Source organism: Rattus norvegicus, chromosome 3 (genome assembly GCF_036323735.1).
Source record: "Rattus norvegicus strain BN/NHsdMcwi chromosome 3, GRCr8, whole genome shotgun sequence".
In the NCBI taxonomy this organism is placed as follows: Eukaryota; Metazoa; Chordata; class Mammalia; order Rodentia; family Muridae; genus Rattus; species Rattus norvegicus.
In genome coordinates, this window is record NC_086021.1 from 118,276,963 (window position 1) to 118,293,449 (window position 16,487).

The 16,487-nt window shown below is 33.7% G+C and overlaps 2 protein-coding genes across 2 annotated transcripts in view; both read right to left on the reverse strand.

Moving 5' to 3' along the window:
- The window catches only part of Potefam1 (POTE ankyrin domain family member 1), a 185,699-nt gene extending 181,159 nt beyond the window's left edge, over positions 1 to 4,540 (reverse strand). The window contains 4 exon segments of the mRNA XM_039106462.2: positions 2 to 108; positions 2,855 to 3,028; positions 3,191 to 3,305; positions 4,137 to 4,540. Coding sequence (XP_038962390.1) covers positions 2 to 108; positions 2,855 to 3,028; positions 3,191 to 3,305; positions 4,137 to 4,375 — 635 coding nt within the window. The 5' untranslated portion in view covers positions 4,376 to 4,540.
- A 1,224-nt stretch (positions 4,541 to 5,764) lies between these two features.
- Positions 5,765 to 6,703, reverse strand: Or4f52 (olfactory receptor family 4 subfamily F member 52). The gene has a single exon (NM_001001068.1). The coding sequence runs from the start codon at positions 6,701 to 6,703 to the stop codon at positions 5,765 to 5,767; it is 939 nt and encodes a 312-aa protein (NP_001001068.1).
- Between the last annotated feature and the right edge of the window lie 9,784 nt (positions 6,704 to 16,487).

Here is a 16,487-nt window from a genome sequence, read left to right on the forward strand (position 1 = left end):
CCTTTTCATCTCATCAAATACGTGTATATTTGCCCCTTTCTTTACTAAAAACTTCGCCATCTCTATTTTGTTTTCCTTGAGAGCCAGCAAAAGTGGTGTAAAGCCGTCCTGCAAAACAAACAAAACAAATCAACCCAAGATCCAAAAACATTGCAATTTTGAACTTAGTTTAGTTTTAAAACCCTCTCTGAAAAGAAACCCTTGCTAAAGTGAGAAAGCAGCACCTTCCCACTTGGTCCAAAGAACTTCCCTTCTCTTTGGTTCTTTGGTTCTTTTTTTCGGAGCTGGGACCGAACCCAGGGCGGAACCCAGGGCCTTGCACTTCCTAGGTAAGCGCTCTACCACTGAGCTAAATCCCCAGCCCCCTCTTTGAATGCTCTTCATCTACTTATGTGGGAAAGTAAGCACCTGTGCCCACAAAGGTATCTTGTGAGTCTAGAATTCCATTTTTTTGAGATTTTCTGTATCTTTATTTCTGTTTGTTTCATTTATTTACATTTCAAATGTTACCCTCTTTCCCAGTTTCCCCTCAGGAAACCCACTATTCCATTCCCCCTTCCCCTGCTTCAATGAGGAACCAACTTCAACCTCACCGCCCTGGCATTCCCCTATATTGGGCATCGAGCCTTACTGGACCCCCCCCCATCCTACTAATGCCAGACAAGGCCATCCTCTGCTACATATGCAGCTGGAGCTCCATATGTACTCTTTGGTTGGTGGTTTAGTCCCTGGGAGCTCTGGGGGGTCTGAAGAGCAATTTGTTAAGCAGGTTTCTACATGAGGCTTAGCAGTGGGCTCAGTTCTTGGAGAAAGCAAATGCTATTCATAGACCATGATAAGTCCATAGCTCCTGTGTTTTTATCTTTCCAGTGAGTGTTTTCTCCAATAGGTTTTTATAACCCCAAATTTATAAATGAATAGAGAATGAAATCATCTTTCTAATATGTTTTACAAAAGTGATTACTACACGAAAGGAAATATATACTCTTAACATTGTCCCAGAAAGCCTCAAACACTTGTTAATTTCCCTTGCATTCTGTTTTTCCTTGCTGTTTGGTTTTCAGTGTTTACTGAAATGCTAGGTCATTATGCCTGGAACATTGATACATTGTAGCAAGTCACAAGGAGAGCACCTAACAGCTTTAACTCTCCAGGTTTGTGATTTGTTGTAGAAAAATTTGTGTTTGTTATTGGATGTAGAAAAATTCCTTGCAATTACCAGTTTGAGAACTGTTGACTTAATAATACATAGAACTTTTAAAAGTCTAGCATCTAATTATTATTTTCAAGCGCATTTAAAAGTAGTGAATTATTGTTGTCTGAAAGCAAGGGGGATTATTCTATAAGCCAATGATTTCCATTGTTATTCCATTTTCTTTATACACACACACACACACACACACATATATATATATATATATATATATAATGAAAATGATATATATTTAAAGAAAATTCTTTACTCTTTTACTTAAGAAGAAAGTTGGGCTAAGATTTATTGTAATCAAACTGGCTCTTCTAAAGTTTCTTAGGATTTTGAGTTCCAGCATCCACATATTTAGTGTTTATCTAGGAACTGTTTCAGAATTTAAGGGAAGTAATTTTATAAATATGCTTGTCCATGACAAATTAGATTTACAGAGCCAAAGCTTCATAGAAACCACCACTTGTTATAGAGATCTCCAAATTCTCCAGAGAGACACAAAATTCTGAAACTAGGAAGCAGCCTCTCATTTCAGTCTCATATTTAATCCACATGGCTAATTACTTTCACCATTAGATCCTATCACTGAAAAGAGAAAGGCCAGGGTCATTAATACATTTCTAGTATCCCTTAATGGGGATAGAACAAGCAGCTAGGATCATTTCAATATGTGAAAATGTGAATTTCATCCTCTCACTCCCATCCAAGCAAGCTTCCTAGCTTTGAGAACAGAGGTTATGTTCTGATCTAAGTAGTAGTTGTTTCTTTGCCAAAAGTGAAAATATGCCAGTAAGTTCTTTGACATTTCCTCTGGTTTTCCACACAGAGAACACTTATATCTTCAGCGTTTTCTTCAGGTGGAGCTATGCAGGAATGTTTGTAACTCAAGAATGGCTACTTGCCAAACAGAAAGCACAGCATCAGTGCACACAAACGCATCTTCAAACAATTTTGGTTCTTTTTATTTGTGTTTTATGGAGTTGTGGTGTCCTTGGTTTTCCATTTTAGTGAAGTTGGTAAGAAGATGGGCGAGGAGAATGTGGGAGGAGTTGGGGGTTGGAAAGAATATGATCAAAATAAATTTTAAAAATTATTGAAATAATAAGTTGAAAATAGTAACAATTCTTCTTGTATCCCTTTAATAGCCTAATTTTGAGATGGCATACATATTTCTGATCAGGATCTGGTTCTATCTTCCTTAATTCAGTCTTAACACAGAGAAATATATCATTAGATATTATTTGTAAACAATAAGCTTTATCACAAATTATTTTGTTTCATTTGAATTTTAACATAGTTTCGTTAACAAGGGAAGTTTTGCTCTCAAAGAGTACTGCCTCACAAAATTTAGAAACTAATTTTTTTGTAAAGAAAAAAAGACATTAAATTTTATCTTGATGCAAAACAGTAAATATACCAGCCTTCAATGCTATACTCTATACTCTATACATTCTATATTTTAACACTTCTTTTAAAACATCCTTTTTGAGATCATGTTGTTAAACAAACAACTAAGCCATGTCAGAATATTTTTATTCAAGAATGATTGAATTTTTAGCCTGTGAAGTTAATCTTAACCCTATTACTGCTAATACATTTCACACATATACATTTCAGATTATTTGGGAACTATAGTGAGTTTAATGATACCTTGTTCTTTTGTTCCAGGTTTGCACTGTATTTAAGCAAGCATTTAGCCAGTGTCTGGTTATCTTCAGACACAGCGTAGTGGAGAGAAGTATTGCCATTTTTGTCCATACGGTTTGGATCAGCCCCATGCTTCAACAATGTACACACACATTCATATGTCCAGTTTTGAACAGCCTAGGAATATACCAAGATACAGATGGTTTGCTCAAAGAATTTAATATAAACATCACGTAGGATTCATGAAGTAGTGACAGGTTCGTGGGTAGGTTCCTTTTACAATTACTTAAATTAAGCCTATTTTATGCTGGATTTGGAGGAGTATATATATATGTATACCTTCATCAGAGGTGTGATGGAGTTCCTGTCAGCGGCATCAATATCACAGTTATTTCTCAATAGAACACTTACTACTTCCACATGGCCATAGGCGCAGGCAAAATGGAGAGCAGTCCTAGAGAAAAAGGGAATTTTTAATGATATTCTAAAATGCTGTATAAACGTTAGCAATTACTCATGTAATAAGAATATATTAAATGGCACAGAATTATTACCCATTGAATGTTAGGTGGTTCTTCCACCTTCTGAACAAATATCTAATTCCCTTGTGAAGAAAATAGAATAATTTAATGGCTTACTATATTAGTATTAGTACTACTGTAATAGTACTTTCTGTATTAGTAAAAAAGGCAGTGTGTTTGATATCATTAAAGCTAAAAAATAAAAAAAATAGTAGTTATTTCATAGAATATCATAATGATGTACTAATGGGAATTATGCATTTTTTATATTTCTACCTGGGCTTAGCGGCTCAGTTTAAGGATATCATTATTCCTTCTACTTAGCACACAAGAGTTTAAGTACAGGATGATTACTTTTTTTCTGATGTGTTTAAATACGATTAATTTCAAGGATTGTAAAATGGACTTAGAGTATTTAAATTTATTTAGAGAGGACAAAGCAAAAAAAGTTTTTAAAAATAATACAATATGAATGCTGCATAGTCGGTGTTCATATTACTAATGGTAAACAAATTGGTTGAGAAAACAAATAAATATACTTGGTAAGTTCATGATTTATCAGGATAAATTTGTAGGTGGAATTGAAACATCTGGGCTAGCTAGCAGGCGTGCAAGTCATGAGGAGGTGCTAAGGATCCAGAGGACAAGGAGTACAGAGAGGCCTTCTCCTCCCTTTGGGTCCCTTACCCTGCTCTTTGGACATAACAGAGGTTGTTTCACATCCTCCACTCCGGCCACTCCCAGTAGATCATAGCCCCTATTACCTTTGCTTAAAGTCTCTGTCATGCACACTGTGTTTACCAAGACTTATCATTTTCTGTAGTCTCTCTGTATCACCCTCGCTTGCAGCCTGGTGGATCTTTCTGAGAGGTTTGTATCTGGGTTCGTTTGGGACAGAAATGCTTTTCATATCGCGTAAAAAGTCCAACAGGTTTTTTCGTGGGACATCGCAGAAACCCATTGGTGTCTTTTCCTTAACTCCATGAACCAAGATCTTCTTCATGATTGAGGCTACTGGTCTCAGCCACCCCTCCCCCTTTCACCCCTGAGACTCACTAACACCCAAACGTAGTATCAGCTTAAATCAAGATATGAACACAAGGTCCCCCCACCAAGGTAGTAGGGTGGGGAAAATAGCTTCGGGCTCCCACAGATACAGTTGATAGAATCCAGGTTGCCAAGCAACACTAGTAAGCGTTGGTGTGCGCATGCACAAGAACATGGCTTGAGTACTGCAACATCGTTGGGATTTAAGGGCGTTCCTTGTGCTTGTACAAGCCACTTCTGACCAACCTACTGCAGGAAAGTAAATCTGAGTTCCATCAAAGACCCTCAAATATCTATAGAGCTTGATGGAAATCTGAGTTATTTCCTTTTTAAAAATGTATGTATTTATTCACTTTACAGCCCAGCCCTTTCTTTCTTTCCAATACCCCCTCACACAAGTCCTTCTCTTATACCCTCTTTCCCGCTGAGTAGCTTTTAAGAAATGATCAATGTCCTGAGTTATTTCTTAAAGCACATTTGTCATCCTCATTGTAGAAATGCTCCTTCTCAACCTCCACGTCTGACTGTCTCCATGCTTGTCCTCCTTCCTTCTCCTTCCGTCCCTCTCCTTCTTCCCTTCCTCCTCTACTCATACAAGGTTAAGCTCCTTGTCCTCCTCTTCTTTCTTCTCTAAGCCCTCTTGAACGACATTCTCCTTCCTCTGAGCTGCTAGAATTTTAGGCAGCACCCCTTGTCTCAGCTCCTATATAAGTTCATCTCTTCAAATGTACTTCTGGAAAGTACAGTCTAGAATCTACCTTTCTTAACCTACCTCTGACTCTTCAATGTTTCCCACTCCAGGTTTCCCACAAGAGTCTAGACTACATCTGTCTCCCATTCTTGCTGGCCCTCACCCACACCATGTAGTCTCAAAATACACACTCATTCATCACAAACACAAACCGAAAAGCAAGTCAAATGTGATGGGGAACATTTTAATCCCAATGTCCAGGAGGCTGATGCAGGGGGATTTTGAGTTTGAAGCCAGTTTGATTAAATGTAGCCCTAGTACAAGAAATGTCTTGAAGGCAATGATAAATTTCTTCAGATGTGGAAATATTGGATAATACATTTCTAATATTTCCACTAGTGCTTTTCAAATAGTCTAAGATAAGCACTTCATAATAGCCAATAAATATGTAATCAATAAGTAGTGCATCTATAATATATAAATAAACAATGAGTAAATATGTAATATTATATAGCTAATAACCATACCATTATCAACTCAAAATAAATTAATCAAATTGTGGGAATAAAAAAATACATCATATCAAAGTAGAGATGGTCATTTAACATTTGTGTTTATAATACAGTATTCAGGTTGTGCATGCTTATGAGAAACTTAGCAGATATTTTTCTTATTCAGAAGCTGAACACTCAGTCTTCTCATTGCCACCTTCATGTCTTTGTTCCTCAGCGTGTAAATGGCAAGGTTCAGGATGGGTATAATCATGAAGTCCAGAATGGCAAGGAACTTATCCACTGGCACAGTGGGGAATGGCCATATGTACACAAAGATGCATGGTCCAAAGAACAAAATTACCACAGAGATGTGAGCAGAAAGTGTTGAGAGGGCCTTGGACAAACTGCCCAAGGACTGTTTTCGTACAGTAAACAGTATGAAGATGTAGGACATAATCAATAAGAAGAAGGTACTGAGGGAAATCAATCCACTGTCAGCAGTAACCAAGAACTCCATTCTGTAGGTGTCTATACAGGCCAATTTGATAAAGCGAGGAAGATCACAATAAAAACTATCTATCTCATTAGAAGCACAAAAAGGCAAATGGACAACAAAAGCTAATTGAGCCACTGAATGAATGAGACCAATAATCCAGGCACCAATCAAAAGCAAAAAGCACATCCGTGGGTTCATGATGGTCAGGTAGTAGAGAGGTTTGCATATGGCCACATATCTGTCCCAAGCCATAGCTACCAGCAACACCATTTCACATCCCCCCAGGAGATGGAGGACAAACATCTGGAAGATACAGCTCTGGATTGAAATGATACTGTGATCTGAGTACAGATCAGAAATCAACTTAGGAACTGTTGAGGTAGAAAAACAAAAGTCAACAAATGAAAGGTTAGCTAAAAGGAAGTACATGGGTGAATGTAAATGAGGGTCAAAGATCACTATAAACACAACTGAGAAATTTCCTAGAAATGTTATTGCATATGATATTATAGAGAATGCAAAGAGGAAATACTGTGTTGGTCTGTAGGTTGATAGTCCCAGGAATATAAATTCAGATACTTCAGAGTAATTTGATTCATTCATTGGATCTGTCTTCAGTTATTCAGATCTTTCTAAAATACCCAAAACAAAATTAGTAAAGAGTTACCAGAAATAGTAAAATAATAACCTAGCAGTGGGACATTTGATTTGTGAATGCATTACAATAAATAATTTCATATTAAAAAGTAAAATGTAAAATAAGTAAATGTTGAAAGAAAAACACTTAAATTGTGTCCAAAATATGGACTAACAAATTACTGTGACCTTCCATATTTTGAAGACTATGCCTCTATTTAGCTACAATTCATTACAAGTATATATTATATTCCCAATATAATATTGTGTTCTTTAGTAAGACAGTGGTTCAGTTTCTGGCAGAATTACAGACAGATTGAATACCAGAAAAGTAAACAACTTTAAACATAGACGAAGCCCTGATGACTAAGATAAAGAAGAAACATAGAAGGTTGTTCATCTCAGTGGCATCTGCCTACAATCTGCCAAACAATAGCAGTTACCACAGAAGAGGAATTAGAGCATTTAGGTTTGAAATGTCCTCTGCAATGACCTTGAGACAATGGAAGTGCATTAAAAGTAAAGAAAGCTCTTATATTAAGATCGTCACTGTTTCATCCTAACGATAGGTTCATAGTCACCATGTAAGTGATAAATCTGCTGCTGTACTATCTGAAGAAATATAAACAGAAGGCAAAGATTATTGATTTTTATTCATGTCATCAAATCCTTCATAACCTGATAAAGTTCTGTAAATAAGGACAAAAGGAAACAATACAGTTTCATGAACTGACAGTCACAATGTAACTTGATATAGCTTCTTTAACAGACACCTTTAAAAGAATATCAAAGTCTAGCTATAGGGAAACAAAAACTAATGCTATAGTAGAAAGTGAATAATGCATTTTTAATGAAAATCGTTATGAGACAAAAAATACATCAGAAGCTTTTATTTAAGAGTTATACTTCTAAGGAAAACAGGATAGTTCTGTCATACTTAGCTAATAGTAATATTTTATGTATCAGTTACTTTTTTAAGTTTAAATTAGAGAAACAAACTAAGCAAGGGATGAAGGTACAATCACAGAGGTAAATGATAGTCTATGTTTTCCATGAAAGGAGTTATAATTTTACTCATTAAATGTGAGGAACCCAAAACATGTACATTCAGAAGTACAAAGTTGTATATTCTGTGTTTACAAAGACAGGTTATAGAAAAATATCAAGAACGAAAGTCAGGGCTGAGGAGATAGCTCAGTTTTGTAAAGTGAATGTTGTGCAGGCTGGGGTGCTGAATTTCATTTCAGAAATCCAGGTAAAACTCTTAGCACAGTGATTGAGTTTATAATTAGAATGTGCAGACAGGCAGATCCTTTCGTTTCACTGGCTAGTCCCTCTAAGAAAATTTGTGAACCCCAGGCAACTGAGAGAGACCTGTTTCACACATTCTCAGAGTAAACCAAGTTAGCTGGCATTTGAAGAACAACAGCTATTATTATTCTCTGACTTCATACCTTGACGCATGTGCACAGGCATCCACACATGTGTACTCACACATGAACATGCATTACCCATTATATGCAGAAACACTAATAAAAACAATACTATTAGATTTTGTTTTGTTCTAAATAGCTGGAAAACTTAGCAGTTTACTTTGGCTTTCTTTTATTACTTTGTTACTAATTGATTATGGCTTATAAAACTATCATAATTTATAATATAATGTTTTGCAGAAGGAATAAGACTTCATGATACAAGTAGGTTTAATTTGAAGGAGAAGAGTATGCATATAATTTACATATCCTTTGTTACTAATTGATTATGGCTTATAAAACTATCATAATTTATAATATTATGTTTTGCATAAGGAATAAGACTTCATGATACAAGTAGTAGGTTTAATTTTAAGGAAAAGAGGAGTATGCATATAATTTACAAAATATGCACTCAATGGGCAATAGGCTTTTTAACAATAAGATTAATTTTATCTTATAGGTCATTAGCAATTTGCTATATTTTAGATTAACAATCAACATAATCAAGAAGGATAAAAAAACAAATAATTATAGAAAGAGATAGACAAAGAGTAATGATACATAGATGAGAGAAAGGAAATTCAGTATTATCAAGATTCCTAAAGTTTTCTTTTCACTCTTGGATTATAAATTGAAAATATTTTCTAAAAGGAGATAACATGTTGATTTCTAGAAAACTGTCATCAATGTATGTGTTTTATGCATAAATAAGTAACATTTATCCTACAATATGTTATATATATTATTATTAATTTTGAATAGTGCAAATCAATCTATTATCAACCTAAATGTTCATTTATGCAATGGAATAGTTTGAAACATTGAGATTAAGTTATTTTCCACATAAAAATCTGGAAATATTTACAATTGGAAGGTTGAAGAATTTAAAGTAAAATTAGTAAATGGAAAAAATTGAACGAATAAATAATGGTCGGGAATATACATTAGTATAACCATTGGAGGATCTGAAAATGTAGGCATTCATGTGGCTTTTACTTCCAGAGTATTTATGTGTTATTTGGATGACTAAAAATACTTTGTATGCTGTCAGGCTAAAAGTGAATTAATTTAGAACATAGAAGGATCAAGATAAACAGCCCTAAAAATTCACATAGTAATGTCAGAATCATTCAAACAAACTCTAATAGTTATAATAAAGACTGCCAATATGAAAACAGTGGATTTCCCATGAAATATCAGAATTCACTTAAAGAGCATTCTCAGAAATGCTCTTCATAATATCACTAATATTTAACTCAAGTTTATGAGGAATATATTGTTAGTTTACACTAAAATATAATCACCATTTAGTAGCTGATACTAATAACAAAGTAGATGAAAATCAAAGAGTGGAGATGTAATGTAGACATGGAGCAGAAAGAAACAGGAGAGAATGTAACTGAATAAGAAGGAATGTAATAAACTCTAAAGGGGAAGCAGGTGAGAAGCACACCAAAAATATTTCCTGATGCTTTTCTGCTTAAAATTTCAAGTGAATTCTGCTTGCTGACATTTTACTATGGCAGGAAAGTTCTTGTAAACCTTCTTCTGCCTATCTCCCCAGCTTCTGTTCCACCTGTAACAAAACCCTGTATTCTTCCATGATTGTAGCTATGTTTCTTTATTTTATTTAAAAGAAAATTATTTCTTGATGTTTTTATTTAATTTGTTGCTTCTTATAGCAAAAATTCTCTCCTATGTCAATTCATTGAGAATACCTTTCTACTTAATTCTGAATTAGATAGCTTTTCTCTATGCCCTAACATCAGATCTGCAAACATGTTAAATTACATGTCCATTATATATTTATAATGATTATTCTCTTGAAATTTTAACAATTCATAACCTTCTGAAAAATCAGAGAGTGAGTCTTGTTAATAAATCCTGGTTCATGGTAAGTACACGGTGTTTGAGGGAGGTGAGGTTTTAGGAACTGTAAGCATAAGCAAGTATATAAGTGCTTAGATAACTGATGACTATTTTATTGATAAAAATGATATGCTCTCCATCTTAAAGCTACCAAAAACTGATACCAGAAGAATTATTCATTGCTATTCTAGAAAATCTCATCTACTTATGGCTGATCTAAGAAAGTCACTTTAAGACAAGTTCCTATGTCTTTAGCTAGTCTTCATGAAAATACAATTTGGACCAGAAATCTCCAGGAAAAACAAAAACAGAAAAAGCAGTAAAGATTTTGAGTTCTTTATGGAAATGAAAGATTACTAAATACTTTTAAGTAAAAAGGATAACAAAAAGAATAAATTGTTATATTGTGGTGACCCAAGACTTAAACATTACTTATACAAGAAAAATAACTACTAATTTTAGTAGGCTATTGACTTTAATAGTAGCATCCCACTTACCTGACTAATGAGAATAAAGACAACAGAAATTCCTATTTCCAGTTCTGTTGCATCTCCTAAAGTGTTTCTCTCTTCAGTACTATGTGAAGGTTTTAGCCACTTGCAGGCTGGTAATCTGAATCCTTAGCACTTTCATCATGGGAATTGGACTCAATGGATAGTGTTGACAATTTGGTTAAGAAAGCAAATGAAAAACAAAACAAAATCCATCTAGTGAAGCATAACAGCAAAATAATTACTGACATTTCAATATTTACTTAAATATTAAATATCATTGACAAAATTGGGATGTGCATTAAATAACTAAACATTAAATAAAATTTTAATGTAATTGTCTTTCCGTAGAACTATCCAGATCATCCAGTACCTTTAGTTAGAGACTACCTTGAACAATCTTGGCACTCAAAAGTGAATGGCACTACATGTCCTACATGTCAGAGTGCAATTCTTGAAATCCATTGTACTCTTTGGTGTGTGTGTGTGTGTGTGTGTGTGTGTGTATCCATGTAATTAACTTATATTCTAGTTAAAAGTTGGAAGTAGAATTGCTTTATGTTTGTTCATTGTTTGGTTTCTTTTAATATTCAGATACATCTTTTATATTTGGAATTCTCATAGAGGTCATGAAATTAATGAAGGGCAATGGTGGGGTACTCAAGGGAAACAGAGTGATATAAAAGTTTAGGAGGAATAGAGAAACTGTAGGTATTAAATTGGGGAGAGAAGTGTTAGCACAGAGGAGATGAAAGACTACATGGAGAGATAAAAAAAGCTAAAGACCTTTGAGAAAAGTCATATGGACCCCCAGCTATGGCAAAAAACTCACTTAGAAGGAAGAGAGAAGGGAAAGAGGGAGAAAGCAAGGCTGTGTATTAAAGAGCAGTTACTTCATGTTGGGATATCAAAATCCTTACTAGACACTACAAGCTAGCTAATAAAATTCATAATTGCTAGGAAGAAGTTTTGGAGTTTTTGGCCATTGATGTCATGTAAGGACCCAAACACTATAAGCTATTGTCAAAGTTATTAGTTGCCCTGCAGAAGCTGATTGTTGAAAATACCACATAATTGAACCATAAGACATGAGCAAAATATGCTGTTATTGACCTGGTAGCCTCCATCCTTACTGGAACCCTTCATACTGCTATGAAGGTGATATGTGTGCCACTAGAGGAGAAAAAGAGGAGTTACAATGCTATCTTCTAACTAACATAGGAAGTAACAGTGATGATTGGCGTAGCAAGAAAGGCCCACTGTACATTAGTGGCATGAAGAAAATGAGTGTAACCAACCACTTTTTGACTGAATATATGCCCTATTCTACAAGATAAACTCATATTTGTCCCTACTGTTGATATAAGAATTTATATCTAGAAAAGCCATATCCCTAAGGTAGAACCTAGTATTATTAGTATGTTAAATTGACAGCAGATAAAGCTCCCCAAAATTTTTTATAATAGCCATAGAGCCTGTCATCATAGAATCTTCTATTTTCAGTAGATCCACAATAGACATGGTACAGAAATACTGAAGAGTATTCATCTTTAAAAGGGACAGCTGTGTAATAGCATTTCCCAAGGCTCAGGGAACTTTTCTGAAGAGGGAGTAGAAAGAATGTTAGTCTGTGACTAACAAGAAAGGGTATTTTAAAACACATTAGTTAAGTTACACATATGAACTCTAGAAAATGTTCTAGCATTCAAAAGACTTGTACAAATTCAAGCAGACCAGCAGGAATATATTTTTATTTCAGAAAGATAATCTACATAGTTTGTTTTAAATTCAGCACATGAAAATTGACTTCTCTTCATCAGTCAATCTGCCAATTGATTGTAGACTTAAAGATATTGATTTTTATTTAGGTTTATCCTGGAAATAATGAGTCATAGGATAGACAATCAACTTTAAATGAATATAGACTTAAGAATAAGGCTAAGCAGATTTTCATCTTTACTTATATTTAATTATAATGTTACCTATTAATTTTCACATATATTCTTTAACAAATTGAGTTCTGTGTTTAGTTTTCTAGGTATTGATTTTAATTAAGTGAGGTTAGACTTTACCACAAACAAATTGTGCATAATTTTTATGAATTAATATATGTAATCTTATTGATAGGAAAAATTGCATTAATTCATTGGGAAGCACATATTTGGCCTCACATAGAATAAATATAGTGATTGCTCATGGATAGAATTTGTATAATTATTAGATAAACTTTATTTATTGAATACTTTCTCATTTGTACTTACAATAGATATTTGTCTGTTTCAATTTTTTGTAATATTTATAGGTATTATATCTGCCTATAACATGGCCAATAATCTCTACTTTCACTTTTCTGAGAAAAACTTTAAACAGTTGGTATCCATTATCCCATAATGTTTCATATAATTAGTTGGATGTTTTAAGAAAATTAGTAATAATTGACAGTTTTGTTATTAAATACTAATATAATCTTATTATTTTCTTTTATATGATTTTTGATTTTTGGATAATTTTTATCTTTTCCTAGAATTGGTCAACTTTCTCTACAAGATAAAATATTTTAGATTAAATTTGTTGAAATCATCCTCTTTCTGCTTCCAGATATTTTTACAGTCATTATAAGGTTTTACATATGAGAGAAAATGTATAGTACTTGTCTTTGGTGAGAGTAGGGTGGTAAAGGTTCCCACTATTATTGTCTGAGCTTCACTGTGTGTTTTGAGCTTTAGTAAACCTTGTTTTATGAATCTTGGTGCCCTTGCATTTGGGCATAGATGTTCAGAATTGAAAGTTCATGCTGGTAGATTTTTTCTTTCATGAGTATGAAGTGTTTTTCCCCATCTCTTTCGATAACTTTTAGATGAAAGTCTATTTTATTGGATATTAGAATGGCTACTCCATGCAGCATTTTTGGGGGAACCCAAATTTGCCTGAAAATTTTCCCAGACATTAGTCCGAAATACTGTCTGTCTTTGTTGCTGAGGTATCTTTCCTGTATGCAGCAAAATGTTGGGTCTTTTTTCATATACAGACTGTTATCCTATGTCTTTTAATTGGGAAATTGAGTCAATTGATCTTAAGAGATATTAAAGACCAGTGATGGTTGGTTCCTGTTATTTTTGTTGTTAGACATGGCATTATGTTTGTGTGGTTCTCTTATTTTGGGTTTGTTTTGAGATGATTAATTTCTTGGGTTTTTTAGGGTGTAGTTTCCCTACTTGTATTAGAATTTTCCTCATATTGTCTTCTATAGGTCTGGATTAGTGGAAAGATATTGTTTAAATTTAAATGTGTCATGGAATATCTTGGTTTCTCTATAGATAGTGATCAAGAGTATGGGTGGATATGGAAGCTTGGTCTAGTGATTGTGTTCTCTTAGGGTTAGCATAACATATGTCCAGGATCACGTGGCATTTATTCTCTCTATTTAGAAGTCTGTTGCAATCCTGATAGGTTTGCCTTTACATGTTATTTAGACTTTTTCCCTCACCGCTATTAATATTCTTTCTTTTGTGTATTTATGGCTTGGATTATTATTTAATGGGAATATTTTCTTTTCTGCTCTATTTAGTGTTCTGTAGACTTCTTGTACATTTATGAACATCAGTTTCTTTAAATTAGGAAATACAATGTATATTATTTAATATTTTGTTAAAATATTCTGGAGAAATGTGTTAAAAAGTCTTTAATATATTATTGCAGTTAACTCTGAAGTTTCTCTGAGTGCTTGTTGTTGTTGTTTATCAGGGTTGTTTGTTTGTATTCTGCTCATTTATTTGATTGGTTGATTAGTTTTTTCCAGATGACCTATTAATTAAAGAAGGGAGACTATAAAAATTTCCACAAATAATAGATTAATTAATGTATATTTCTATATCTTTAAAGTCACATATAATTAATACAATTAGAACCATAGAATTTTGGTGTATATATATTTAGGATAGCAATGTCCTCTTGATTAATTGTTCCCTTGATTATAATGAAATATCTTTCTTTAACTTCTGATTAGAGATTACTTTTAAGTTCATTTGTCAGATATTAGTATGATAGTGCCTGCTTGTATCCTTATTATGTTTAACTGGAGTACTTCTGTCTATTTTTATCATAAGGCAGTACATATCTTTAACTTCAGGATAGTTTCTTATAGAGAACAGTGAAATGGATTCTGTTGCTTAATGCATTCAATCAATCTATGATATTTAAAATTATTGAAATGTGTGTGTGATTTAAAAATCACATCTCATGATGATGATAGTGGACTTTAAGAAGGACATAAAAATAACTTAAAAAAAAAGAAAACAGGACAACACAGGTAAACAAATAGAAGCCCTTAAAGAGGAAACACAAAAATCCCTTAAAGAATTGCAAGAAAACACAACAAACAGGCGAAGTAATTGAACAAAACCATCCAGGATTTAAAAATGGAAATAAAAATAAAAGAAAGCACAAAGGGAGACAACCCTGGAGATAGAACACCTAGGAAAGAGATCAGGAGCAATAAAAGCAAGCAACACCAACAGAATACACGGTATAGAAGAGAGAATCTCAGGGACAGAAGATACACCATAGAAAACATAGACACAACTGTCAAAGATAATATAAAATGCAAAAAGCACCTAAAACAAAACATGAAGGAATCCAGGACACAATGAGAACTAACTTAAGGATAATAGGTATAGAAGAGAATGAAGAGTACCAACTTAAAGGGACAGTAAATGCTTTCAACAAAATTATAGAAGAAAATTTCCCTAACCTGAAAAAAAGAGATGCCCATAAACATACAAGAAGAATACAAAATTCCAAATAGATTGGACCAGAAAAGAAATTTCCACCATCACATAATAGTCAAAACACCAAATGCACAAAACAAAGAAAGAATATTAAAAGCAGTAGGGGAAAAAGGCCAGGTGACATATAAAGGCAGACCTATCAGAATTACACCAGACTTCTCACCAGAAACTATGAAAACCAGAAGTTCCTGGGCTGATGTAGTACAGACTCTAAGAAAGCATAAATGCCAGGACAGGCTATATATCCAGCAAAACTCACAATTAACATAGATGGAGAAACAAAGATATTCCGTGAAAAAAAACAAATTTACACAATATCTTTCTATAAATCCATCTGTACAAAAGATAATAGATGGAAAAACCCAACAGGAGGAGGGAAACTATTCCCTAGGAAAAGCAAGAAAATAATCTCCTTGCAACAAAACCAAAAGAAGAGAGTCACACAAACATAATTCCACCTCTAAATATGAAAATAACAGGAAGCAACAATCACTATTCTTTAATATCCGTTAACATCAATGGATTCAATTCCTCAATAAAAAGACATAGACCAACGAACTAGATGTGTAAAGAGAGCCCAGCATTTTACTGTATACAGAAAACATTCCTTAATGACAGATACTGCCTAAGAGTAAAAGGTTGGAAAACAGTTTTCCAAGCAAATGAACTGAAAAAACAAGCTGGGTAGCCATTCTACTTTTGAATAAAATTGACTTTCAACCAAAAGTTCAAAAAATAAAAAAAGGAAGATCACTTCATATTCCTCAAAAGAAAAATCCACCAAGATGAACTCTCAATCCTAATATGTATGCTCAAAATGCAACAGCAACTACATTCATAAAAGAAACTTTACTAAAACTCAAAGAACATATTGCATCTCACACAATAATGGTAGAAGATTTCAACACCCCGCTCTCATCAATGGACAGATCATAGAAAAAGAAATTAAACAGAGACATAGAGAAACTAACAGAAGTTATGAACCAAATGGACTTAACAGCTATTTATGGAACATTCCATTCTAAAATAAAAGGATAATATTTCTTCTCAGAACTTCATGGTAACTTCTCTAAAATTGAACATATAATCAGTCACAAAACAGACCTCAACAGATACAGGAAAATAGAAG